The following is a 27,634-nucleotide window of genomic DNA, read 5'->3' as shown; positions in this document are numbered from 1 at the left end:
AACTTTTTGAGGAACTGCCAAACTTTCCCACAGCAGCTGAGTCATTTTTCATTCCCATCAGCAATGTGCATGAGTTCCAGTTTCTCTGCATCCTCATCAGTCGATACTTGATATTTTCCATAATTTTTTGGTGTTTTGGATGGTATTATAAGTGGTATAGTTTTTTTTAACTTTATTTCTTGTGCGTTGGTGGTGGTTTTTTTTTCTGTATAAACCTTGTATCTAGTTCTCATATTCACTTGGTAATTCTAATAATTTACTTATATATTGACTGAATTTTCTGCGTACATTTGCATTTCTGATTTCCAATGCTTTTTTAAAATTTTAAAATTTTATTTTTTTATACAGCAGGTTCTTATTAGTTATCCATTTATTACATATTAGTGTATATATGTCAATCCCAATCTCCCAATTCATCACCCCACCCCCACCCCCCGCCACTTTCCACCCTTGGTGTCCATATGTTTGTTCTCTACAGCTGTGTCTCAATTTCTGCCCTGCAAACTGGTTCATCTGTACCATTTTTATAGGTTCCACATATATGTGTTAATATACGATATTTGTTTTTCTTTTCCTGACTTACTTCACTCTGCATGACAGTCTCTAGATTCATCCATGTCTCTAAGATGACCCAATTTCTTTCCTTTTAATGGCTGAGTAATATTCCACTGTATGTATGTACCACATCTTCTTTACCCATTTGTCTCTCGATGGGCATTTAGGTTGCTTCCATGACCTGGCTATAGTAAACAGTGTTGCAGTGAACATTGATGTGCATGTGTCTTTTTGAATTATGGTTTTCTCTGAGTATATGCCCAGTAGTGGTATTGCTGGGTCATATGGTAATTCTATTTTTAGTTTTTTAAGGAACCTCCATACAGTTCTCCATAGTGGCGGTATCAATTTACATTCCTACCAACAGTGCAAGAGGGTTCCCTTTTCTCCACACCCTCTCCAGCATTTCTTGTTTGTAGATTTTCTGATGATGCCCCTTCTAACTGGTGTGAGGTGATACCTCATTGTACTTTTGATTTGCATTTCTCTAATAATTAGTGATGTAGAGCCACTTTTCATGTTCTTCTTGGCCATCTGTATGTCTTCTTTGCAGAAATGTCTATTTAGGTCTTCTGCCCATTTTTGGATTGGGTTGTTTGTTTTTTTAATATTGAGCTGCACGAGCTGTTTATATATTTTGGAGATTAACCCTTTGTCCGTTGATTCATTTGCAAATATTTTCTCCCATTCTGAGGGTTGTCTTTTCATCTTGTTTGTAGTTTCCCTTGCTTTGCAAAAGCTTTTAGGTTTCATTAGGTCCCATTTGTTTATTTTTGCTTTTATTTCCATTACTCTAAGAGGTGGATCAAAAAACGTCTTGCGGTGATTTATGTCAAAGAGTGTTCTTCCTATGTTTTCCTCTAAGCGTTTTATAGTGTCTGGCCTTACATTTAGGTCTCTAATCCATTTTGAGTTTATTTTTGTGTATGGTGTTAGGGAGTGTTCTAATTTCATTCTTTTACATGTAGCTGTCCAGTTTTCCCAGCACCACTTGTTGAAGAGACTGTCTTTTCTCCATTGTATATCCTTGCCTCCTTTGTCATAGATTAGTTGACCATAGGTGTGTGGGTTTATCTCTGGGCTTTCTGTCCTGTTCTATTGATCTATATTTCTCTTTTTGTGCCAGTACCATCATATTGTCTTGATTACTGTAGCTTTGTAGTATAGTCTGAAGTCAGGGAGTCTGATTCCTCCAGCTCCGTTTTTCTCCCTCAAGATTGCTTTGGCTATTTGGGGTCTTTTGTGTCTCCATACAAATTTTAAGATTTGTTGTTCCAGTTATGTAAAAAATGCCATTGGTAATTTGATAGGGATTGCATTGAATCTGTAGATTGCTTTGGGTAATATAGTCATTTTCACAATATTGATTCTTCCAATCCAAGAACATGTTAAACATCTCTCCATCTGTTTGTATCATTAATTTCATTCATCAGTGTCATATTGTTTTCTGCATACAGGTCTTCTGTCTCCCTAGGTAGGTTTATTCCTAGGTATTTTATTATTTTTGTTGCAGTGGTAAATGGGAGTGTTTCCTTAATTTCTCTTTCAGATTTTTCATCATTAGCATATAGGAATGCAAGAGATTTCTGTGCATTAATTTTGTATCCTGCAACTTGACCAGATTCACTGATTAGCTCTAGTAGTTTTTTGGTGGCATCTTTAGGATTCTGTATGTATTGTATTTCTGGTGGCATCTTTAGGATTCTGTATGTATAGTATCACGTCATCTGCAAACAGTGACAGTTTTACTTCTTCTTTTCCAATTTGTATTCCTTTTATTTCTTTTTCTTCTCTGATTGCCGTGGCTAGGACTTCCAAGACTATGTTGAATAATAGTGGTGAGAGTGGACATCCTTGTCTTGTTCCTGATCTTAGAGGAAATGCTTTCAGTTTTCCACCATTGAGAATGATGTTTGCTGTGGGTTTGTTGTATATGGCCTGTTTATGTTGAGGTAGGTTCCCTCTGTGCCTACTTCTGGAGAGTTTTTATCATAAATATGTGTTGAATTTTGTCAAAAGCTTTTTCTACATCTATTGAGATGATCATATGGTTTTTATTCTTCAATTTGTTAATATGGTGTATCACATTGATTGATTTGCATATATTGAAGAATCCTTGCAACCCTGGGATAAATCCCACTTGATCATGGTGTATGATCCTTTTAATGTGTTGTTGCATTCTGTTTGCTAGCATTTTGTTGAGGATTTTTGCATCTTTATTCATCAGTGATATTGGTGTGTAATTTTCTTTTTTTGTAGTATCTTTGTCTGGTTTTGGTATCAGGGTGATGGTGGCCTCTTAGAATGAGTTTGGGCATGTTTCTTCCTCTGCAGTTTTTTGGAAGAGTTTGAGAAGGATGGGTGGTAGCTCTTCTCTAAATGTTTGGTAGAATTCACCTGTGAAGCCATCTGGTCCTGGAGTTTTGTTTGTTGGAAGATTTTTAATCACAGTTTCAATTTCAGTGCTTGTGATCGGTCTGTTCATATTTTCTATTTCTTCCTGGTTCAGTCTTGAAAGGTTATAGCTTTCTAAGGGTTTGTCCATTTCTTCCAGGTTGTCCATTTTATTGGCATAGAGTTGTTGGTAGTAGTGTCTTAGGATGCTTTGTACTTCTGCGGTATCTGTTGTAACTTCTCCTTTTTCATTTCTAATTTTAATGCTTTGAGTGCTCTCCTTCTTTTTCTTGATGAGTCTGGCTAATGGTTTATCAATTTTATCTTCTCAAAGAACCAGCTTTTAGTTTTGTTGATCTTTGCTATTGTCTTCTTTGTTTCTATTTCTTCTCTGATCTTTATAATTTCTTTCCTTCTGCTAACTTTGGGTTTTGTTTTTTCTTCTTTCTCTAGTTCCTTTAGGCATAAGGTTAGATTGTTTATTTGATATTTTTTTCTTGTTTCTTGAGGTAGGCTTTTATTACTATAAACGTCCCTCTTAGAACTGCTTCTGCTGCATCCCATAGGTTTTGGATCGTTGTGTTTTCATTGTCTTTTGTCTCTAGGTACTTTTTGATTTCCTCTTTGATTTCTTTAGTGATCTCTTGGTTTTTTTGTAACATATTATTTTGTCAAAATATGAACAATCCATGTGTTTGTGTGTTTTACGTTTTTTTCCCTGTAATTGCTTTCTAATCCCATAGCGTTGTGGTCAGAAAAGATGCTTGATATGATTTGGATTTTCTTAAATTTACTGAGTCTTGATTTGTGGCCCAAGACATGATCTATCCTGGAGAACGTTCCATGCACACTTGAGAAGAAAGTGTAATCTGCTGTTTTTGGGTGGAATGTCCTATAGATATCAATTAATTCTATCTGGTCTATTGTGTCATTTAAAGCTTATGTTCCCTTATTAATTTTCTGTTTGGGTGATCTGTCCATTGATGTAAGTGAGGTGTTAAAGTCCCCCAGTATTACTGTGTTATTGTTGATTTATTGTTTTGTTTTGTTTTGGCGGTATGTGGGCCTCTCACTGTTGTGGCCTCTCCCGTTGCGGAGCACAGGCTCCAGACGCGCAGGCTCAGCGACCATGGCTCACGGGCCCAGCCGCTCTGCGGCATGTGGGATCTTCCCGGACTGGGGCACAAACCCGTGTCCCCTGCGTCGCCAGGCAGACTCTCAACCACTGCACCACCAGGAAAGCCCCGATTTATTCTTTTATAGCTGTTAGCAGTTGCCTTATGTATTAAGGTGCTCCTATGTTGGGTGCATATATATTTATAATTGTTATGTTTTCTTCTTGGATTGATCCCTTGATCCTTATGTAGTGTCCTTCCTTGTGTCCTGTAACATTCTTTATTTTAAAGTCTATTTTGTCTGATATAGTTTTGCCACTCCAGCTTTCTTTTGATTTCTATTTGCATGGAATATCTTTTTCCATCCCCTCACTTTCAGTCCATATGTGTTCCTAGGTCTGAAGTTGGTCTCTTGTAGACAGCATATATATGGGTCTTGTTTTTGTATCCATTCAGCAAGCCTGTGTCTTTTGGTTGGAGTATTTAATCCATTCACATTTAAGGTAATTATCAATATGTACGTTCCTATTACCATTTTCTTAATTGTTTTGGGTTTGTTTTTGTTGGTACTTTTCTTCTCTTGTGTTTCCCACTTAGAGAAGTTCCTTTAGCATTTGTTGTAGAGCTGGTTTGGTGGTGCTGAATTCTCTAAGCTTTTGCTTGTCTGTAAAGCTTTTGATTTCTCCTTCGAATCTGAATGAAATCCTTGCCATGTAGAGTAATCTTGGTTGTAGGTTCTTCCCTTTCGTCACTTTAAATATGCCATGCCATTCCCTTCTGGCTTGTAGAGTTTCTGCTGAGAGATCAGCTGTTAACCTTATGGGAGTTCCCTTGTATGTTATGTCGTTTTTCCCTTGCTGCTTTCAATAATTTGTTTTTGTCTTTAATTTTTGCCAGTTTGATTACTGTGTGTCTCAGTGTGTTTCTCTTGGGTTTATCCTGTATGGGACTATCTGTGCTTCCTGGACTTGGGTGGCTATTTCCCTTCCCATGTTAGGGAAGTTTTCGTGTATAATCTTTTCAAATATTTTCTCAGGTCATTTCTCTCTCTCTTCTCCTTCTGGGACTCCTATAATGCCAATGTTGTTGTGTTTAATGTCCCAGAGGTCTCTTAGGCTGTCTTCATTTCTTTTCATTCTTTTTTCTTTATTCTGTTCCACAGCAGTGAATTCCACCATTCTGCCTTCCAGGTCGCTCATCCGTTCTTCTGCCTCAGTTATTCTGCTATTGATTCTTTCTAGTGTATTTTCCATTTCAGTTATTGTGTTGTTCATCTCTGTTTGTTCTTTAATTCTTCTAGGTCTTTGTTAAACATTTCTTGCATCTTCTTGATCTTTGCCTCCATTCTTTTTGTGAGGTCCTGGATCATCTTCACTATCATTATTCTGATTTCTTTTTCTGGAAGGTTGCCTATCTCCACTTCATTTAGTTGCTTTTCTGGGGTTTTATCTTGTTCCTTCATCTGGTGCATAGCACTCTGCCTTTTCATCTTGTCTTTCTGTGAATGTGGTTTTTGTTCCACAGGCTGCAGGATTGTAGTTCTTCTTGCTTCTGCTGTCTGCCTTCTGGTGGATGAGGCTATCTAAGAGGCTTGGGCAAGTTTCCTGATAGGAGGGACTGGTGGTGGGTAGAGCTGGCTGTTGCTGTGGTGGGCAGAGCTCCGTCTCCAATGGTTTCTTCTTCTCTGTTCCTTTTTCATAGTAGTTTACTCGATGGATGCAATATTCTTGTGAATGACTTGGAGGGTATTTATTAGAATTTAAATTTCCTGTAAATTTTTCATTACCTTAGTTTTCTTCGTGGTTGGTTCTGTTGCTTTTCATTTTGGTCCTTCTTAATTTTGTAGATATTTCTTAAATATCTGATGATCCTTAGTTATCCATATTTATGAAGGACTAGTATGATTGGTTTTGGTAGCTGATACTGCCTTCCTCTCAGTTTTCTGAAGCCTGATTTTCCAAGAGATCTTTTCTCCAAGTGGAATTACTGTGAGCTCTGTATGAGTTTGTTTTAAGGGTCAGCAGCAGCCAGATAATCTGAGGCCCTAAAATTTATTTCTGGGGCACAAGTGCTCTGAAGACTTTTCTTCTTTTGGTTGTTTTTCTATCCTTTCTCCCAGTGCCCCACCTCCATTTGTGGATGTACAGAACAACCTCAAACTTAGCCCTACTTCTCTTTTGTCCTTAGCAGCCATGCTGGATGTTCTCAGCAGATCTGGATACTAAGCCTGGGAGCCAAAGTTTATACAGGAAGTAAGACTGTCAGGAGTGGCTTTGCTGTTCTGTGAGCAACCTTTAGGTACCTTAATTTCCCTAAGCTTTTATTCAGCTTCTTGATCCTGAACTTGGTGTTTTCTATTTAGGGGGTTGGGACAGCTCTTGCCTCCTTATGGTGCTTTCCTATGTTTTTTTTGCTTAGGTTGTTATTTCTTATGCTGTGGCTTCTCTATCAGTTTAGTCTCATCTGTTTCTTGTGGAAATTCTTTTTTCTTGCCTTCCTTCCTACCTTTCTTCCTTCTTTTCTTTTTGCTTGTTAATGGGTTTTCAGATTGTTATGAATTTAATTTTTTATAATTGTGAAAAATGTAGATATAAAATACAGGTATCTACTCCTTAGCTTAAACAAAACATAAATACAATTGAAGCTTCTTATTCTCTTTTCTGATTGTATTATACTCTCTCTAATGAATTTATTAATATTATCATGTATATGCATTTCTAAACAGTAAGTAGCATCATTTTGAATGTGTTTGAGCCTTGAATAGTGACATACTGCATGAGTCCTTCTGCATCTCATTTTTTCCACTCATCATGGTTCTTTTGTGTGTTCATTCTATTAGTATACTCTCTTTTCTGCTGTTTCAGTAGAATTTGGGTAGGGAGGATAAGTCAGTCTATATATTCCTTACTATATTTCTTACTAAAAGGGAGGTTTAAGTACCTTTTGAATATATTGTCACTACAGACATGTAAAAGAAAGGACTTGGTGTTACCTCTTGTTTCAACTGGTGATGATAGGTGAATATGACACCTCACCATGTTATACAAGCTAGGCAATTGAGTCTTGCTGCTGACCTCTATTTGGTGTTATAAATACTTTTGGAGACAGAGAAACACCACTTATTCATGTTTGGGGTTTAACTGAGGTTTAAGTGAAGATTTGGATTCTTATTGCTGAAGGAATTTTTAGAGGTCACTTGGTACAAACTGTACTAAAGAAACCCAGGCCCAGAGAAGGTGAGTGACTTGTCTGAGGTGGTCCAGGTAAAAACAGGGATTAGAAGCCAGTGTTGCAGTTCACTGTACTTTCCACCTTACTACAATGAGCCAAACGTTAATGTCCCCTTTTGTGTTAACGTTGAACTTTGATTTTTGCCTGTCCTTGAAAATACTTATTTGAATACCAAGAGATTTTCAGTATGTAACAATGAACATAAATCTTTGAAGTGATGCCTATTTGTCATATTTTCCTTAGGATCAGAATGGTTTCAATCCCAGAATACTATGAAGGCAAGAATGTCCTCCTCACTGGAGCTACTGGTTTCCTAGGGAAGGTACTTCTGGAAAAGTTGCTGAGGTCTTGTCCTAAGGTGAATTCAGTGTATGTTTTGGTGAGGCAGAAAGCTGGACAGACACCCCAGGAACGAGTAGAAGAAGTCATTAGTGGCAAGGTAAGTATGGAAAATGATCATTTGGAAGAGAGAAAAAAGTGTGTGTTTGTGCATGTAATTATTGTAATCATCAACAGCTTAGTATATTTCCTAAGTATCCTGAAAAAAATTGGTAAAAAAAGCCCTATAAGAATGGCAGTAAACTGAATATGACTTGTGATCGGTAGGAGAAAAAAGCTTTCTTCTATGATGAACAAAATTATATAACAAGTTCGAAATTACCTTTATGGTAAAGGTTTAATGTGTTTTTAGAATATTTGAGGCAGATTATTTGTAATTACTAGATGTTTAAATAGTTTCAGAATGATAATAATGAGTTAGTTTCTAACTGCTACTATGCTGTGAGACAGTGCTTTGATAACAGTTAAAAATTTGTAAGCACTAATTGCTCCTCACAAAAGTATTAGGAAGTAGCAAAGTCACATATTCCCATTTGACAAATAAGAACATGGTGACAGGGGTTATATAGAATACAAGAGTATGTCATATATTTGAACCTTTAGTAAAATATGGCTAAGAAAAAAATGGAAATGAACTGGAGTAAAATTATTTCACAGTTATAGGCTTTAGAATTTATCTGACATTCATTGTTAGTAAGTTTGGTATAGTAGCTATGTAATTTTTTAGTTATTAGGTGGGTATCTGATACCTTTTAACCTTCTAGGGCAGCTGTGACTTATGTATAAAAAAAACAAAAAAGACCAAAACTAGAAACCTCTGAGTTACTCTGAGCAGTGAAAGAATTGCTGCAAAGTATCAAAAGATACGTTGATTACTTATAGATTAACAATTCTCTAGAGTTAATAAGTAATTTATTAGACATGATTTGTATTCCAGCCTGTTTTGATCTTTCAGTAGAAATCCATAGTTAATAGTGGCTGACATTTATTGAGTGCTTAAGTTGTGCCAGGCACTGTGTGCAAAGCACCTTATATGTATTTAATTATCACAGGAACTCTTCAAGGTAGGTACTGGTCTTATTCCCATTCTACAAGGTCATATAGTTAGTGTTAGAGCCAATGTCTGTGAACGATTGAAACCAGAGCTCACGCTCTGGTTGGGACAGATGTTGATATATCCCATTTTACAAATATGGACAATGAGTCTCAGAGGTGGTTATTTTATCTGAAGTTGTGTAGCTAATAGATGTCGGATATAACGCAGATGACCTGATAACAAATCCCTTTCTACTTTATAACATTACTTCCCCAATAGATAAGAAAGTAAGGCAAAGATGATGGAACGCTTTGTGATAAAATGGAAAAAGTAATCTTGAGAGTTGGATACCTTACTAGTTGTATGTTGTAGCTGGTACACACTGAGTAAAAATAGCTTAATTTCCCTAAGCCAATGGCAAAAGGCTTGGTGCCCAAGTTTACAAAAATTAAAAGAGAAGATGACAAAAGCAAAAGAGAAGTGCATGAAGGGCAGCGAATAACAGAGGTTAACATCAGAAGGAATAAGAGTCAGTTTATGGGTTAGGGCAGTAGTGGGAAGCTTATCTCCTAGGAGTGGTAAAGTATGATAACAGAAAAAGAATTAAGAGAAAAAGAGAAGGTACACAATAAGACCTGTACAGAAGTGTGGGAGGGTTTAAATATAACTTTTAATTTTCTTAACATTACAGAGTTATAATAAAATACAATCACTAATATTCACTACAGTGACTTAGGATAAATTAAGAAAAGGTTAAACTATATTTAGAATGTTTTCTTTACTAAGATGTTATGTTGTTTGAGAATGATTTCCATTCAAATATAATTTTGGTTCAGAAAGATAAACTTCTCTTTTGTGAAGCATCCACGTTTTTCTTGTTTGTATTCCCCCTCCTCCCCATTAAGAGGTAATCCTAGACCTACAGGGTTTTAACAGTGATGTAAATTAATATTTGTTTTTACTTTTAAAAATAAATTGTTTGAAACTATTAATAGGGCATTAAAGAATAAAAATAATATTTACTTTTGTCCCACTGTTTATTGAGTTTGTCCCCACATGAAAACTTTAAATAATCTTTATTTCAACTAGAAAAACTTCTTTTCTCTGAATTACTTTTTAAAACAAATCTACTTCTTTGAGGGCTACTCAGTGACAGTATAGCTCACAAGGGTAGTTATACTCTAGTAACGTTCTTCCCATTGCCCCAAACTCTCGTGCACTTATGTTCTTCCCATTTGCCCTCCCTTCCGCAAAGATGTGAGTCCTGCTACATACTAGAAGCTGTTCAGGTTACTAGAGATACGGCAATGAAGAAAACAAAATCCCAGCATTTGGAATTTACATTCTAGTTAGGGAGACAAGTTAACAACTGTATAACATGTTGAATAGTGGCACGTGCTGTTCAAAAGTAAAGCAGAAAAGGGGGATTGAAAGTGATGGAGGTGCTGCTTTAGATACGATGGTCAGAAAAAGTTCTCTGAGGTGACGTTTGGTCAGAGACCTGAATGATGAAGTGAGGAAGAATCCATGTGGTACGTGGAGGAAGAGTGTTAAAGGTAGAGAGAACAGCACGGGCAAAGGCTCTGAGAACTGCTTGGTAGGTTGGAAGAGTGTCAGAGCAAGCTGTGGTGTTTGCTTTACTGGACTCTGTATAAGACATGTAAAGTAAATACTAAGTGCTGGAGTATTCCTACTAACACTCTCCTCTACCCAAGTGAGGTTTTTGCCTTTTAAAATATCGAAAATCAAAATTGTTAATTATTCTTTTATTGTTAATTAATTGTTAATTATTAAAATATCAAAAATCGAAATTGTTAATTATTCTTTTAAATTTTTGCTTGTTTAACTTGAGGAAGAGGGTTTCAAACAAATATTTATACTTACACATGAGAAAAATGTAGCAAGTGTTAACTTTAAACTCTTAGATTAAGGAATTATCACATGAACTTTCTATGTACTTATTTTTAGAAGTAAGATGTGGGTTAAATGTGAAAACAGAGAACAGAGTAGTGATTACCAGAGAGGAAGGGGTTGGGGGTAGGGTGAAATGGGTAAAGGGGGTCAACTGTATGGTGACAGATGGAAACTAAACTTTTCTTGGTGAGCACGCAGTAGTGTATATAGGAGTCAAAATATAATGTCCTAATCGTGGAACTTATATGATGTTATAAACCAGTGTTAGTTATCTCAATTAAAAAAAAAGACAAGGGACTTCCCTGGCGATCCATTGGTTAAGACTCTTTGCTTCCACTGGAGGGGGCATGGGTTTGATCCCTAGTCGGGGAACTAAGATCCTGGGTGCCAGGGGGAATGGCCACACACACACACACACACACAAAAAGACAAGTTTTAGTCATTTTCATTATTGTTTCTAAATTCTTTAGAGACAATAAAAAAAAGATGTGAGTTAATATTTCAGTATTTACTACCATAAAATCTAGCTACATAATAACTATGCTTGAAGAATTTGCCATCTTAAAGTGTGGTAGGTACAAAGGTCATTTTCAGTTTTTCCTGAGAACTGGGAAGATCAACTAAACTGTATTCAATATCATTTTAAAATTAAAAGTATTTGGTAGCCTAGTGTAAGGACTTTTTTAAAAACGTGATATAATTTATAGCTTTTTCCAAGTGACTTTTAATTAAAACTCTTGAGCAAATTATTTGATAATGTATATTGACTGCAGTGTATTGCAGACTGATATTATTACCTTATGGCTGTATTTTTTCATATCATCCAAATAGGTTGAAAGATTCTATTTATTTAAGGCAGTGATTCTCAAAAACTTTTGACCTCTGGACCCCTTTACACTCTTAAAAATTATTGAGGACTTCAAAGAGATTTTGCTTTTGTGAGGTTTTATTTCAAATATCTTACTGATGTATTATCGTAGTAGAGATTAAAATTGAGAATTTTTTTTTTCAGTCTGTAACACCTCTTTGTAAAGTTTTGAGACTTTAACAATACCTTACACAGACCACGTGTTAAATACATGTTGAATGATTGATTCAAATAAGATACTGCTATTTAAAACATTTTGCACAAAGCCTGGGCCATAGTAAAAACTCAAAACATGATAGAAGCAGTAATAGCAATGATAGTGATTTAGTACTTATGATAATTGTAGTGCAATATTAATATTAATATTGATTTATTTTATACTGGATTGCTAGATCATTCATCGAGTGCTGAGAGTTATTTAAAAAGAACAATTTTCCAAACAGTCAGGTATTCACACTGTAGGTATGATCTATGCTTCCCGAGTTCAGCTCTTCATCCATCTTTTTCTATGTATAGATTTATCAAAGTAAGCTTTATGCTGTATTCCTCTTCTAGTTTCCTCTCTTCTTTTTTTTTTAACATCTTTATTGGAGTATAATTGCTTTACAATGGTGTGTTAAGTTAATGCTTTATAACAAAGTGAATCAGCTATACATATACATATATCCCTGTATCTCCTCCCTCTTGCGTCTCCCTACCACCCTCCCTATCCCACCCCTCTAGGTGGTCACAAAGCACCAAGCTGATCTCCCTGTGCTATGGGCTGCTTCCCACTAGTTATCTGTTTTACCTTTGTTAGTATATGTAAGTCCATGCCACTCTCTCACTTTGTCCCAGCTTACCCTTCCCCCTCCCTGTGTCCTCAAGTCCATTCTCTACGTCTGCATCTTTATTCCTGTCCTGCCCCTAGGTTCTTCAGATCCTTTTTTTAGATTCCATATATATGTGTTAGCATATGGTATTTATTTTTCTCTTTCTGACTTACTTCACTCTATATGACAGTCTCTGTGTCCTTCCACCTCACTACAAATAACTCAATTTTGTTTCTTTTTATGGCTGAGTAATATTCCATTGTATATATGTGCCAATTCTTTATCCATTCATCTGTTGATGGACACTTAGGTTGCTTCCATGTCCTGGCTATTGTAAATAGAGCTGCAGTGAGCATTGTGGTACATGACCCTTTTTGAACTATGGTTTTCTCAGGGTATATGCCCAGTAGTGGGATTGCTAGGTCATATGGTAGTTCTATTTTTAGTTTTTTAAGGAACCTCCGTACTGTTCTTCATAGTGGCTGTATCAATTTACATTCCCACCAACAGTGCAAGAGGGTTCCCTTTTCTCCATACCCTCCAGCATTTATTGTTTGTAGATTTTTTGATGATGGCCATTCTGACTGGTGTGAGGTGATACCTCATTGTAGTTTTGATTTGCATTTCTCTAATGATTAGTGCTGTTCATCCTTTCATGTGTTTGTTGGCAATCTGTGTATCTTCTTTGGAGAAATGTCTGTTTAGGTCTTCTGCCCATTTTTGGATTGGGTTGGTTTTTTTTTTTAAACATCTTTATTGAGGTATAATTGCTTTACAATGGGGTTGTTTGTTTTTTTGATATTGAGTTGCATGAGCTGCTTGTAAATTTTGGATATTAATCCTTTGTCAGTTGCTTCATCTGCAAATATTTTCTCCCATTCTGAGGGTTGTCTTTTTGTCTTGTTTATGGTTTCCTTTGCTGTGCAAAAGCTTTTAAGTTTCATTAGGTCCCATTTAAAATTGGGAAATTTTTAAAGTAAAAGAATATACATACAAGCACACATTCCATGAGCCATCGAGAGTGATGATGTCATTACACCTGTAGCTTTGGAAAATTCCTCTCTATACTTGTGAGAGAATGAAAGTGAAAAATGCAAATAATGTTTTACTTTTATTATGAAAATAGTTTTGACTTCGTGAACTCCCTAAGTGGGGGTCTCAGGGACTCCTAGGATCTTCTACACTTTGCGAACTGGTGCTGATTAAGAGTGTACAGTGTTGCTTAGACCATGTGGGGACAGCCTACTGGCACATTCTAATGGATATACTGAATAGGGGCAAATGTTCATGCTTTAAGGAGAGAGTTGACTTTTGCAGACATCCAAAATTAATTTGAACCCAAGCTTGGCAGTAAAGATTCAGAGAATAAAATTAGAGTCAGAAACAAAAGTGATTAGAAAGCTGTGAGCTCAGTTTTGCAAGGACTCTGACTCTATAGGCATATCCCTCCAAAGAAATGTCAATGATAGCATTATTTTTTTTTTTGGAAGAGAATGATGCTCATTTGTCTATCTAAATTCTTATAGTCCTGTTGGAAAAAACAAAAAAATTAGCAAATCCTTACATAGCAACTAAGCAGACTTTTTACTTTGAATGAACTTTGTATACCTTTGTGATAGTTCTTTGGATTAGAACTAATTGTCATGTCACAGTAGCTTTTCTTTGACATCATGCAGCAGATACTTAACATGTTGCTTTTATTTTTATTTAACTGTAGGATGTAAAATCCTTTCTCCAAAATTTAGAAGTTATCCCTGAACTTCTTAACTACTCAGATAGTGTATGTTAGTCTCTCTTCTTTTTTCTCTTTCTGATTTTTTGCCACATCCTTTTGGAATTCTTTGCTTCCCTGAAAACCTGTGAGAAGGGAGTCATCAAGGGGGCTATCAGACCACAAGGCTATTTTAAGTAATAATGCCTGCATGTGTGTTTTGCTGCCATCTCTGCCCTTTGTTTACTCATCTTTGCATTTTATCATGAACCACTTGTAATTGGTATATTGTAATTCCCTTCCCAACACCCTCCTTCCCCCTAGTGAGAGGTTATTTTTTCTTATTCATTTTTTATTTTTCAGAAAACATTTATTGTGTGTACTCAGTGCTGGGCACTTGACTTGATGTAAGGGGTTGAATTCAGGAATAAATAAGAGTCCCTGCCTTAATGGAGCCTACAGTCTAGAGAGCTTTTAAGAGGGAAGAGGGAAGGAAGAGAGAGTGTAGAGGTGTTAAGAGAGATTGGATAGGAGCAGTTATTGAAGCTGATGTCTTGGTTGGAATTGAGGACCTAAGTAAAATGTGAAAGAGTTGGGCATCTTCTCTGGGGTCTCCAGGGTAATGCTTCTAAAATTTTTCCTCACCAGTAAGTCTGATTTGTAAAGAAAATGATTATCTTCTACTGAAAGCCTGAAATTTCATTGAACTTTTATAGTTTAGTCTAAACATATGGCCATTATTTTCAATATAAAAGTGCCTTGTCCCCAAGTATTTGTCTAAATAAATATTTGACTAAAATACTCTATAAAATTTTGTCATTTTATCTTACGCTTTTAATTCCCCCCGGCACATCCCACCACTTACTCCTAGGGCCATTCATTCCCACTTATGTATAGCATTTCTGGTGAACCAATAAAATGAGTTCTTTTTATATCAAGTAGCAGTGAATATGTACACTTAAAGTTGTTAAGAAACCTTTAGGTAGAGCCTTCTATGATTTTGCAACAGGAATAAAAGAGCATAGGCATAGAGCATATACTATAGTGGGACATTGTCTTATAGCAGAATTTCTCAACTTCAGCACTATTCACATTTTGGGCCAGATAATTCTTTGTTATGGGGAGCTGTCCTATGCATTGTAGGGTGGTCAGTATTCCTGGCCTCTACCCACTGAATGCCAGCAGCTCCCTCTCCTCACCATCCCAGTTTTGACAAAGAAAAATGTCTTCAGACATCACCAAATGTTCCCTGGGGGCTAAAATTGCCCCAACTTGAGAACCACTGATTTACAGGAATGTCTCTGGGAAGGTAAACCTCATTGCTGGCAAGGAGTGCAAATAGTTGACCACGAAATAAATTCTGGAAAGGGAATAAAATACATTAAAGAGGGCATTAGTGGACTTAATAAAGTAGGAACTAATTGGGGTACCAGTGGGTTAAAGACTTTGGAAAAGATGGTATTGAATAAAGAGATGGTAGCTAAAGAAGGGAAGAGCATCACATTTGAGATGTAACTTGTGAAGCAGCGTGATCATGTATTGGTGGTAGTGGTGGAGATATCTGATATGAAGGGGAATTAAAGGTCATTGGCAGTCTGGGAGAATGAAAAAGTCTGAATTCAGTGTGTTAAAAGTACTTTTCTGGTCATTCCTCAGGCTCCTTTTTCTCTGCTAGCCCCTTAAATATTCTTCAGAATTCTGTCCTAGGCCTTGATCTCTTCTTACTAGGTCCATTTAGGTAATTACTCAGCACCTTCTGTTTTGTGTGAGGTGAAAGGTTGTATTTTAAATTAGATTTGGAAAAAGCTTCATATAGTCTGGACCTTGGGTGCTCATCACTGCTGCTACCTGGGTGGTTAATAAAATCTGTATCAGTAGTCTGACTCTTTCTTCCCTGAACTCAGGACCCACAGAGCCAGTTATCTCTACTAGACCAGTCTTCTGGGGTGTTCTCATTGGCACTTTATACTCAGCATTCACAAAACTGAACTCATATCTCCATAGCTGTACTTTTTCTCTTCCAGTGTTTTCCACCTAATGAATTTATTCATTTAACAAATGTTTATCATGTCACTATCTTGCCAGGCACTCTGTTATCTAGGGCCTTTGTTCTGAGCAAAATAGACCTAGTCCCTGTCCACGTGGAGTTTATATTCCTTATCCCTCTTCCAGTCATTGGCCAAGTCTTACTGAGTTTTTAAAATTTCCCAAACATTAATGCTCTGTTACTTCTAGGTGGTTATACATGCTACTTTCTCTACCTGAAACACTATTCTTCTACTTTATAATCTCAGGTCCTTCCCAACTAGCAGGGCTAGATGTTGCTCCTGTACAGTCTCATAACACTTATATTATCCCTATTTTATTACTTATAACATTATATTTTAACTGTTTACTTGTCTAATTTTTCCTATTAGACTCTAAATAGACTGAGGCAAAGGTCATAATTCTTGTTTTCTCAGTGTCTAGAAGGTACTTAGTTCATCTGAAATGCTTAGTAAATGTTTTATTAATTAATATAAAAAAACAATAATATTGAAGTCACTAGCTAGCAGTGGTGGAGGGGAAGACTGTTACTTACTAGAAGTCACCTGGGAAGATGAAAGCGAGTACCATATATGTTTTATAGACTTTTTGCCCAGATTTCAGAATCTCTGCTTAAACTACAAATATGGACTTTAAATGGAGTGGAGAGTCAGGGTGTAATAGAACAGTGATCTGGAGGTGACATCAGTGTTCCTCTATAAAATCTGCGATAAAAAATTAAATTTGACTCAAAATTGAATGTACCTTTATACTGTAACCATTTTGGGATCTGATTCTCCAGTTAAAAATTTATTCCTTTGAGTATACTTAAGGAATACTGAATTTTCTATTTTCAAGTTAGAATCCTGTATGTATTTCTCAAGTTTATCCAGCTTCATATTCACATTTGCTTACCAAATTTTTTTTCCTTTAACATACTTACTTTGTTTTCCCCTTTAAAATTTTCCTAAGATATTAGGTAGAGTATGATTAATGGTATTTTAATCTACTAAAAGAGACTAAAAGCAAAATAAAATGAAGTGATAAATTAAGGTTTGGATTTTAGAAATCTGAATGATCTTTTTATTTATTTTTAAAAAAATGTTATTTATTTATTTTTATCTGAGTTGGGTCTTCGTTGCTGCATGCAGGCTTTCTCTAGTTGTGGAGAGCAGGGGCTCCTTTTCATTGTGGTGGCTTCTCTTGTTGCAGAGCACGGGCTCTAGGTGCGCAGGCTTCAGTAGTTGTGGCACACAGGCTCAGTAGTTGTGGCACACAGGCTCAGTAGTTGGCTCGTGGGCTCTAGAGTGCAGGCTCAGTGGTTGTGATGCACAGGCTTAGTTGCTCCGTGGTATGTGGGATCTTCCCGGACCAGGGATCGAACCCGTGTGCCCTGCATTGGCAGGCGGATTCTTAACTGCTGCACCACCAGGAAGTCCCTGGATGATCATTTTAAACGTTGTTCTGATGTCTATGCTGCTTATGTCTATTCTGAGAGATAATACAATCTAATCAACAAAGGCATGGACAGTTAAAATTTAACTCTGCAAGCTACCAGCCCTGTGTCCTTTGGCAAGTTACTTAACCTCTCTGTGTCTCAGATTCCTCATCTATAAAATGGGGATAACAATGTGGACCCCATAGAGTGTTTTTCATGCAGAATGATAGCAATTTAAGCAACCTTAGGATTCACGTAGTGGAAATTTAAAAAATAGTGATCCTTGGGGGAGGAAAAGGTGGTGATGATGGGTTTTAGAAAGTTGAAAAATACTGCCCTAAAATGTTTTTCCCCTTTGATAGCTTTTTGACAGATTGAGAGATGAAAATCCAGATTTTAGGGAGAAAATTATAGCAGTCAACAGTGAACTCACCCAACCTAAACTGGCTCTTAGTGAAGAAGATAAAGAGATCATCATAGAGTCTACCAATATTATATTCCACTGTGCAGCTACAGTAAGGTTTAATGAAAACTTGAGGTAAGTAAAGGTATTTATATGATATTTGAACTGCAGCACAGTTAAAAGATCTAATTTGAATTCTACTTTTTAGTCAAGTCATTTGAAAGTGTTTTGAAAATGTTTGCTCTCTGTTAATTGTAGCATTCTGTGTCCTACAGAGTATTAAAAGAATTTTCTTTCTCTTCTTAACAGTTTAACAACATCGGATAGCTAGTATATGTTTATTAGAAGTTGCCATAAATTTATATATGGGGCAGGGAGGAGGCAAGAAATGGGAAGTGTGGAGTAGAAGAAAGAGAAGTTTCCCTTGGGTAGGAGTATTAGTCTTAACAACTAATAATGTGTATTTCCTCTGCCCTCCATTCTTTCAGAAGTGTATACCCCAGCAGCTTTGTCTACTTCACACATATTCATCTGAAAATTTTAAAAAGTTAGGCTCAGGTTTTGCAGAGTAAGATGAAATGGCTTATACATTGAAGTCATACCCTGTTTTTGTTTTAAAACTTTGGTATCTGTGTTAAGGGCAGGGTACATTGGATATAGGTTTACTTTAAAAACGGTTTGGACTTCCTTCAAGATGCCCTATTTCAAGAAAAAAATAACATTTTAAATGGTCACTATGTTTTTAAAAATCTAACAAATACACATTTCAAATAATGGTGCTTAATTCAGAGCATTTTTGGATGTTATATACAGTTTTATAATGTTAATCTAATTGTATGGTCTTATATCAATTAAAATGGTGCACACTTCTTTAGGTTTCATAATTGCTTGAAGGCCTTCTTAAAATGTTTTTAAGTTCAATTCTGATTGTAAAGAGTTTTGAGATTATCCCCCATATTGTCTATGTGTAGAAGTATAAACCTTAATCGACAGTGTATATAACATGACAGTTCAGTGCCAAAGCATTACAGTGAGTTTTGCCTATATTGCAGGTAAGGACACTATAATAGTCCCTTAGATTCCTCTAACAATGCTTTATAGTTTCAGGGTGTTTTCTCGCTCATTATTTCATTCCATGCTTAATGTTACCTAATGTAATATAATGGTCAAATCCATTTTATACTTGAGGAAGCTGAGGCAGCACTGTATCATGGAGAGGGCGGGAGCTTTGGAATTACACACCTTAGTTCTAATCTTGACTTTATCCTTTATTATCTGGTGGTAATAATTTATTTACATTTTAGTTCTTTTTATGCAGCAATTATGTGTTCAGGATTCAAAAGTGACAAAAGAATCTTATTAGAACTATAGTATAATCTCATTTTCATAAAATATGTGTGTACATAAATGTGTATTTATATACATATCTTTTAATATTGGCCAGTTATTATATTTGGATAGTGCAGTTACAGGTAGGTTTTTAATATGAAGTAGTCCATCTAACTGGTATTTTTCCCTGTAGTTCTAGCTTTCATTTTTTTCATAACCAAAAGAAAGAGTTCACATAGCCTTATGAAACTGTTTTCAAGGAAAAAGGTATATAGATACTTGATAATTATGGTATAGTCCTCAAAGGGAAAATCAGATGCTTTTGGAGGGGAAATTGTTTTACAAACAGGCAACATTCATTCGGGTGAAACTCATCCAAGTAACGAGGAGAACGAAAGTGTAATACTTTTGGGGAATGTTCTCTCTTCTTTCTCCCCTCAGGGTAAGCAAAGTTACCATTAACAAAAGGGAAATCTTTTTATTATTATTATTATTCTTTCTTCTTTCACTAGTGATGCCATAGTGGAAGGAGGTAGACAGGTGAACAAGAAAATTTATTGTTCTTCTCTTCCTTGTCAGGGCATGACCTAATCCTAGTCATTAATTGATATTGATGTCTAAGTGGTGATACTACAACATTCTAAAATACTGTAGGTTGACATATAATAACTACTTACTAAACAATTATTCTTTATAGCCACTTTTTAAGTTAGCCCACAAATAAAAAATGGTTCAGAGCCTTTACTGCCAGGACAAGAAAATCCAGATTTTACTCCCAACATTATACTCTGTATTTTGGGAGAAATCAAAATAAATTGTACACAGATCCTATTTGCAAAGTCCATATTGTCTATTAGAGGAAATGGAATATACTTAAATAACCATAAAATAGGATAGAAAATGTGGAGTTACTGAAGAGCATACATTAAAGTGCTGTGAGAGTTGAGAGGTGGCAGAGCTTATTTATTTTCAGATACGGTGGTCTATAAATCTTGAAGTGGGAAAAAATGGATATCAAGATTAGGAATTATAAAGAAATACAAAAGTTGAGGAGAGAGTGATATTGAGGATAATAAAGGGAGTTACTTAAATAGTTGACCATAGGTATGGTATCTCTTAGAAGGTAGAATAGGGCCATTGGACTTGAGAGTAAAGAAGTATCAGGAGACTAAAGACCATGATGAGGACAGAAAACTGGCTTAAGGGCGGAAATGGGAGGACAGGTAGTGTGGTCTCGGGAAAATTCATAGTATGAGATTTTAGAGCTAGAGCAATTTGGGGTATGAATATGAGAGTAGGTGTTCAGAAAGCAGTGGAAGTAAAGATAGATGATTTAGAAAAGATCAAGAAACTGTTGAGCCTAAGGGCATGGATTCTCAAACTTTAGAATGTATTATGAATCTTAAGGATTACTGGAAAATGTGTTAAAAATGCATAGTCTTGGACTGTATTTGCCAAATTCAGACCCTCTAGTTTTGAGATAATACCCAGGAATCCTCATTTTTAATAAGAGCCTAGGGTGTGATTTAAATTACAAGCGACCGGATCCCCTACCCTGATTGATTAGTTGTCCCCTTAATAGACATCTGTTTCTATATCTTCATTAAGTTAAAAAAAAATCAGCAGCAGTATAGTGATGAGATCTCATGTAGGTAGTATTTTTTCAGAGGTGGGGAAGGGAGTGATGAGGAAGAGATCAGAATGGCCTGGGGAGCTTATATAAGATGTGATTTAAGGGCTTCCCTGGTGGCGTAGTGGTTGAGAGTCCACCTGCCGATGCAGGGGACACGGGTTCGTGCTCCGGTCCGGGAAGATCCCACATGCCGCGGAGCGGCTGGGCCCGTGAGCCATGGCCGTTGATCCTGCGCGTCCGGAGCCTGTGCTCCTCAACGGGAGAGGCCACAACAGGGAGAGGCCGTGTACCGCAAAAAAAAAAAAAAAAAATGTGATTTAAGACACATTAAAAAGTGTCTGAAGATGAGGGCCAGCAATCTGCATTTTTAATAAGCTCACAGGTGTCTGTCAAGCAAAGCATGATCTCTGGTTTAAGGTCTTAAAAGTGTTATCAGCATAGATTTTGAACAACCCAATATGTCAATAGAAGACAGGTGAATAAGAAAATTTATTGGCAGTTCAAGTTGAGCTTTTTCCTTTATTAAAGTGGTTTCTATGTCTACATTAGTGATAGACCATAATTACAAAGATTTGTTCATTTTTGCTCTCCCCCCAAAAAGCCAGTGTTATATAAGATGCGTTTATGAATACCCATAACCAAAACATAGTGAGAACTTTATGTTTGTTTGGTACTGCTAAATGCTTTCAGATCTAACATTTCAGGGTCTCAGCCTAAAGTTCAAGGTGTACAAATTGGATGGTAGTAAAACAATGAGGATACTAGCCTGGCAGAGATACTAAGTTATTTACATGGGCACAAAATGCCTTCAGGTTTGCGCTGTCAGGTGCGGATGGATGGGAAGAGGTGAGTAGGCAAAGCTCAGGAGTGCTTCCTCTCTCAAGTTATTCCTTATTTTCAGTGACCCAGAAATTCTGTCACCATCCTCAGGAACCTGTAACAAAATATCCTTTGTGTTCTGTTCCCAAAACATCACTCTCCCTACCACTATTGTTTTGCAAATGCAAAAGAAAATAGCACATTGCCTTATAGTCTAGTGGACAGTATCCTCTCTGTGAAACGTCTTTTTTGCTGGATATCTATTTAAACAGATTTTCCTCCCTCAGTTGAGATAAGGAAGGAAAAAGATACACTCATGTTTTTAAGATCCCAGCCCAATTAGTCCATTAAAAAATTTTTTTTTCCTTTTAGTGTGTTTTCATAGGTTCTCAGATAATATTAAATTAAAAGAAAAAATAAGTCCCAAGAGTTTTTCCTCTCATGAATTACTTCTTATTCCTAGTGACCCAGAACTTGTTGTTCTGTCCTCAGAAACCTGTAACAGGATATTCTCTGTATACCTTTTCGAAAACAGTACCCTCCCCATTCCCACTGTTTTGCAAATGTGATACGCATCAAAGAACTACTTTACAGTCAAGTAGACCAGATTCTATCTGTGACATATCCTGGCCTTTTAAAAGAACAGTTGGATTTTTTTCTTCTTAAATACTGAAAATGTAAGAATTTCAGAAAGTACTCAAAACTATTTTTATTTTAAAAAAAAATTTTCTTGTGGTCTCTCTTTGAAAATACGTTGTTTTCCATAAAACGTAAACATAGAATTTGTAATTTTACTTATTGAAACAATTTCCATATTTCTAACTTTTTCATAGTTATAATTTTCATGATATGATATTTCATCATGTTACTATACTGTAATTTATGTCATGTTCACTTAGTATAGCAAATATAGGGAATTTTTCTGAGGGTGTGGAGAAAAGGGAACCCTCCTACGCTGTTGGTGGGAATGTAAATTGGTGCAGCCAATTTCTATGGAGAACAGTATGCAGGTTCCTCAAAAACTAAAAATAGAGTTGCCATATGGTCCAGCAATCCCACTCCCGGGCACATATATCTGGACAAAACTATAATTCAAAAAGATATATGCAACCCTGTGTTCATAGCAGCACTATTTACAATAGCCAAGACATGGAAACAACCTAAATGTCCATCAGCAGATGAATGGATAGAGAAGATGTGGTGGGGTGTGTGTGTGTGTGTATACACACACACACACACACACACACAGAGAGAGAGAAATATTACTCAACCATGAAAAAGAATGAAATAACGCCATTTGCAACTACATGGATGGACCTAGAGATTATCATATTACATGAAGTAAGTCAGAAAGAGAAAGACAAATACCATATGATATCACTTATATGCAGAATCTAAAATATGACACAAATGAACTTATCTACAAAACAAACTGACTCACAGACATAGAGAACAGACTTATGGTTGCCAAGGGGTAGGGGCAGGGGAGGGTTGGATTGGGAGTTAGGGACTAGAGGATGCAAATTATTATAGATAGAATGGATAAACAACAAGGTCCTAATGTATACACTGGGAACTATATTTAATATCCTGTAATAAACCATAATGGAAAAGAATATGAAGAAGAATATATATGTATAACTGAATCACTTTGCTGTACACCAGAAGCTAACACAACATTGTAAATCAAGTATATTTCAATTAAAACACAAAAGCAAAAACACAACCAAAAAACCCAAGAAACAAATTTAAGGAATCTTAATTTCTTTCTGTTTGAAAAATTACGGTTAGAACAAGTTTTTCCTCTCAGTTAATTTCAGTGGGTTAACTAGATTAATAACTCTGTCATTTCTGTAATTCCTGGTACTTTGTCCTAGTCTCTTTCGGATCAGTTGTATCAGTTTATAGTGTCACCAACAGTGTATTACTTTGCCAGTTTTTTCACAGTATTACTGGTTTGGGGTATTTCAACTTTTTTCCCCTCAAGTAAGTTATAAACAAAAGTATAATAGAAAGCAAAAACTATCCACCCCTTAAGTAATATTTATTGAATGCCTATTTTGGGACTATGTTAAGAATAATGCTGAATACTTGCAAGCTGTTTTGTTTAATTTAACTTTATACAAATCTTAGTAGTTAGTCTCCATTACGTATTCTCCTTTACAGATGAAGAAATTGAGGCCTGAGTGCTTGAATGACTTTACAAGGTCACCTAATCCTAGCTGATAGGCAGGCTAAACCAGGGTTTGAACCCAGGTCTTATTCCAGAGTCTTGTTTTTAATCCTGTTTCACTTCATAATCTATATATTTAAAAAATATTATTCACACAGATTTTCCATGTTTTTATAGTTGTCAGTTATTTAATGGCTGTATTCTTTCGTTGTGATAAGATACCTACTTTATTATACCATTTCATAGTGAATATTTGAGCTCTCTAGGCTTTTGCTATTACTAGATGATGCTTCATCGATTATTTTTCTGCATATATACTTTTGCATTTGTGAACTTATTTACCTCAAGTAAACTTCAGGAAGGGAATATATAGATCATCTTGGGGTCTTGCATTTGCCTCTTGTAACAAATGTATTATAACACCCCTTTGAATTTTGTAAGGTAGTCTTAAAAAGGTGTTTGGGTTAATTGCTACAAACAGAGAAGTAAACATACTTTTACTTGATTATATATTAATATAATTTAATGTTTTTGAGTTTTCTTTGACTGTTTTACCCTTATTGATGACTCTACCATAGCATTTTAAAATTACTCAATGATTCCTACTTCTCCTGGTGGTATAGCCATTCATAAAACAGTATGCTTTCAAAAATCAAGAGGCAAAAGAAGTCTAAAATGACTTCAAAAATGTATGCATAAAAGCCAAAGACTGAAATTATCTGTGTCTATTTCTGGGTAATTTAAAATTTTTAATTTGTGCTTTTATTTTTACAATCCTAATATGAAGTTTATTTTATAATCAGAAAAATTTTAAACACAACTGGTAGAATGGTTGTACTTCATGTTGAAATAACACACAAAATCTGAGCTAAGGGATCAGTTGTAAAGAAACAAAAACCTCTTTGTCCCTTTCTGTCTCTGATGCTCTAAAATGGAAATAAGATTTTTTTAACAGGTGAAAAAATGACACAGCTTCCCAATTTTTATTGTCACTTTTTCTTTTACAGAGATGCTGTTCAGTTAAATGTGATTGCTACACGACAGCTTATACTGCTTGCACAACAGATGAAGAATCTGGAAGTGTTCATGCATGTATCAACGGCATATGCCTACTGCAATCGAAAGCATATTGATGAAGTAGTCTATCCACCCCCTGTGGATCCCAAGAAGCTGATTGATTCTTTAGAGTACGTTTGTTTGAAATTTATATACATTTGCTTTGACCCCAAACTTTGGATCCAAGTTTATCTATTTACATGTATCTCTTGGTCTGTTTCAGTTTCTATCTCTTTCTCTCTAAATCTCCACCCACGCTTATGTATACATTTACCTCTTCCTTATTCAGCAAATTATTATGTATCTACTGTGTTCTTTTTATTTTATAGATTTGTCCCTAAATGACTCTCCATAAAGTCAATGTGTAAAGTCAGTGTAGAGCTTTCACTTTTGACCAGGTGTGATGGTTGGAGGAAAGCCTCTGAACAACTCATCCATGGTATTAGAGTCTCTGTTTTTCCAAGGAATCAATCTTAGCTGCTAAGAAGTGCCTGATATCCATGGAGACTAATGACTGCCTATTTAATAGCAAGGTCTAATTTATTAAAAGATTATCCTTTTTTTTTGCCCAATGGAGTTGACCCTTGAACAACATGGGCTTGAACTATGTGGGTTCACTTATACACAGGTTTTTTTTCAGTAAATAAGTACTCTAGTACTACACAGTCTGCAGTTGGTTGAATCTTTTGATGCAGAACCATGATACAGAGGGCTGACGGTAGAGTTATATGTGGATTTTTGACTGCGCAGTCAACGCAGTCAACGCCCCGACCCCATGTTTTTCAAGTGTCAACTGTATATCTGCAGAGAGGCCTTGAATTATTAGGGAATCAGAGGAGTCATGGTCCTTTAATTGATACTCCTAGTGTTGTTGTTTGTCATCTTTCTGAGGACTAGGATCCTGTCATCAATTATTACTTGAGAAATGTTTGCATTTGATGGATACAAATAGGCATAGCCAAGATTTCATTTGCTTCAGCCTTTACTTTCTCATCGAGTGAAACAAACAAACAGGATCAGAGCAAGAATAAATAAAGGGTCTTTTATAGACGATAATTATAGAAAATTCCAGTATCCGTATCTTCACATATTTGTTAATCCTCATATAATATTCCTGTGAGCTTTTTCCTCCTTTATTCTGTTTTCTTTTCGGTCTCTTTTATTCCAAGGAATCCTATTCACGTTCAGCTCTTCAGTTACCATCCCCTGTTTTCTCAGTCGAATTCTTTTCTTCCCAAGGGTGCTACAGAATGTTGGTAGCTCCTTCTCCAAGTTTTCTTCTAAAATAAACACATAAGTCCATTTCTTTAAAGCTTTCCTGGAAATATGAGGAAGTGGACAGATTTGTAAGGAAACTAATAAGTATGGGAGCTTACTGAGACATTCTTATGGCAGTTCCCTGGTTTCTGTTTTCTAATTCGTTTCTTAGATTGTCCCAAATGTCTACCTCATTTTCCTCAGGTCAGTAGGCAGAAGTGTTTAATATCTCTGGGAACAGCTGGGTGTGGAAGTTAATAAATCTTTTTACTTTTTCTCTTATTAGCAGTTTGTATAGCCAGACATCGAAGTTGCTGAGAAAGAGCCTATAACCTTCTAATTCTATTATTTCCTTTCTTTGCTTACAAAGAAATCTGACCAACTGGCCAACAGATAATTTTAGGATAACTCATAGATTGGCTCTGTAAACTCACTCCAGTGATGAGGCTTACTGACTCTAAAAGTCTTTCCTCGGTTTAGCTAGTTTGGTTTTTTTTTGCGGTACGCGGGCCTCTCACCGTTGTGGCCTCTCCTGTTGTGGAGCACAGGCTCCGGATGCGCAGGCTCAGCAGCCATGGCTTACAGGCCCAGCCGCTTCGCGGCATGTGGGATCTTCCCGGACTGGGGCACGAACCCGTGTCCCCTGCATCGGCAGGCGGACTCTCAACTGCTGTGCCACCAGGGAAGCCCTTGTTTTTTTTTTTTAACATAGCAGCTCTCTCTTCCATTTTTCAAAGTTCATCTCCACTATGGAATTTTTCCTAAGTTGAGTAGCAACCTCCCTTCAATTTTGTTAGTGTTCTTTTCCTTCTGCATGCAAAAAGTACTTCTACACACAGAAGAAAGTTTATCTTGATAGTCTCCATTTTATGCATCCTTATCAGTTAGTATGGGTATCATTTGTGCACTGATAGAGTACTTAGTATGCATACAAGTATGCATTGTATTATAGACAGGAAGAAAAACTATCTGAAAACAAGTACATAATGTTTTGGAATTAGAAATTTAGACTGGAAAAGACTATAGAGATCACCTAGCGTATCACTTTCCTCTTACAGATTATCATAGTAGAACTTTTCTTCAGAGACACTGTGAGAGAATTGGAGGAATTTTGTGACTTCACAGTAGGTTGCTAATTGAATTTTTACAGCACGGTTCAATTTATTTTTATCATTTACCCCAGTGTTTGTTAGTGTTGGTAGTGAGAGCATAACAAGTTTTAGTGCTTCACCTTAAATATTTAGATTACTAGACCTTTTATGTTGATTGTAAATGTATGTTCATTTAAAATATATAATTTACATGTTATGCTGTTATGGTGATTATACACAAATCTGTAATTCCTAATCTGAAACCCTTGGGGCCAGATGTATTTTGGAATTTATTTAGACTTTAGAAAGGAAATATAAGCTATGTATTGTGTAATATGAAATAACTTCAACTGGATTCGGGGTAGCACCCCTCATCAAACACATATGAAGTATACGAATACGTACAACTAAATGATGTTTTTTTTTTTTAAAAAA

General features: G+C 36.1%; 1 protein-coding gene across 2 annotated transcripts in view; it reads left to right on the top strand.

The window, feature by feature from the left end:
- Positions 1-27,634, top strand: part of FAR1 (fatty acyl-CoA reductase 1) — a 75,537-nt gene that overhangs the window by 26,562 nt on the left and 21,341 nt on the right. For both annotated transcript variants that reach the window (XM_024757001.1, XM_024757000.1), the window contains 3 exons: positions 7,539-7,734; positions 17,801-17,976; positions 24,803-24,982. In XM_024757001.1, the coding sequence (XP_024612769.1) occupies positions 7,546-7,734; positions 17,801-17,976; positions 24,803-24,982 (545 nt within the window). In that variant the 5' untranslated portion in view covers positions 7,539-7,545. The remainder of the gene's footprint in view (positions 1-7,538; positions 7,735-17,800; positions 17,977-24,802; positions 24,983-27,634) is intronic.

The sequence above is a fragment of the Neophocaena asiaeorientalis genome, unplaced genomic scaffold (genome assembly GCF_003031525.2).
Source record: "Neophocaena asiaeorientalis asiaeorientalis breed wild unplaced genomic scaffold, Neophocaena_asiaeorientalis_V1.1 scaffold504, whole genome shotgun sequence".
Taxonomy (NCBI): Eukaryota; Metazoa; Chordata; class Mammalia; order Artiodactyla; family Phocoenidae; genus Neophocaena; species Neophocaena asiaeorientalis.
Note: the sequence above shows the minus strand (reverse complement) of the source record. Positions and strands in the feature narration are given on the sequence as shown.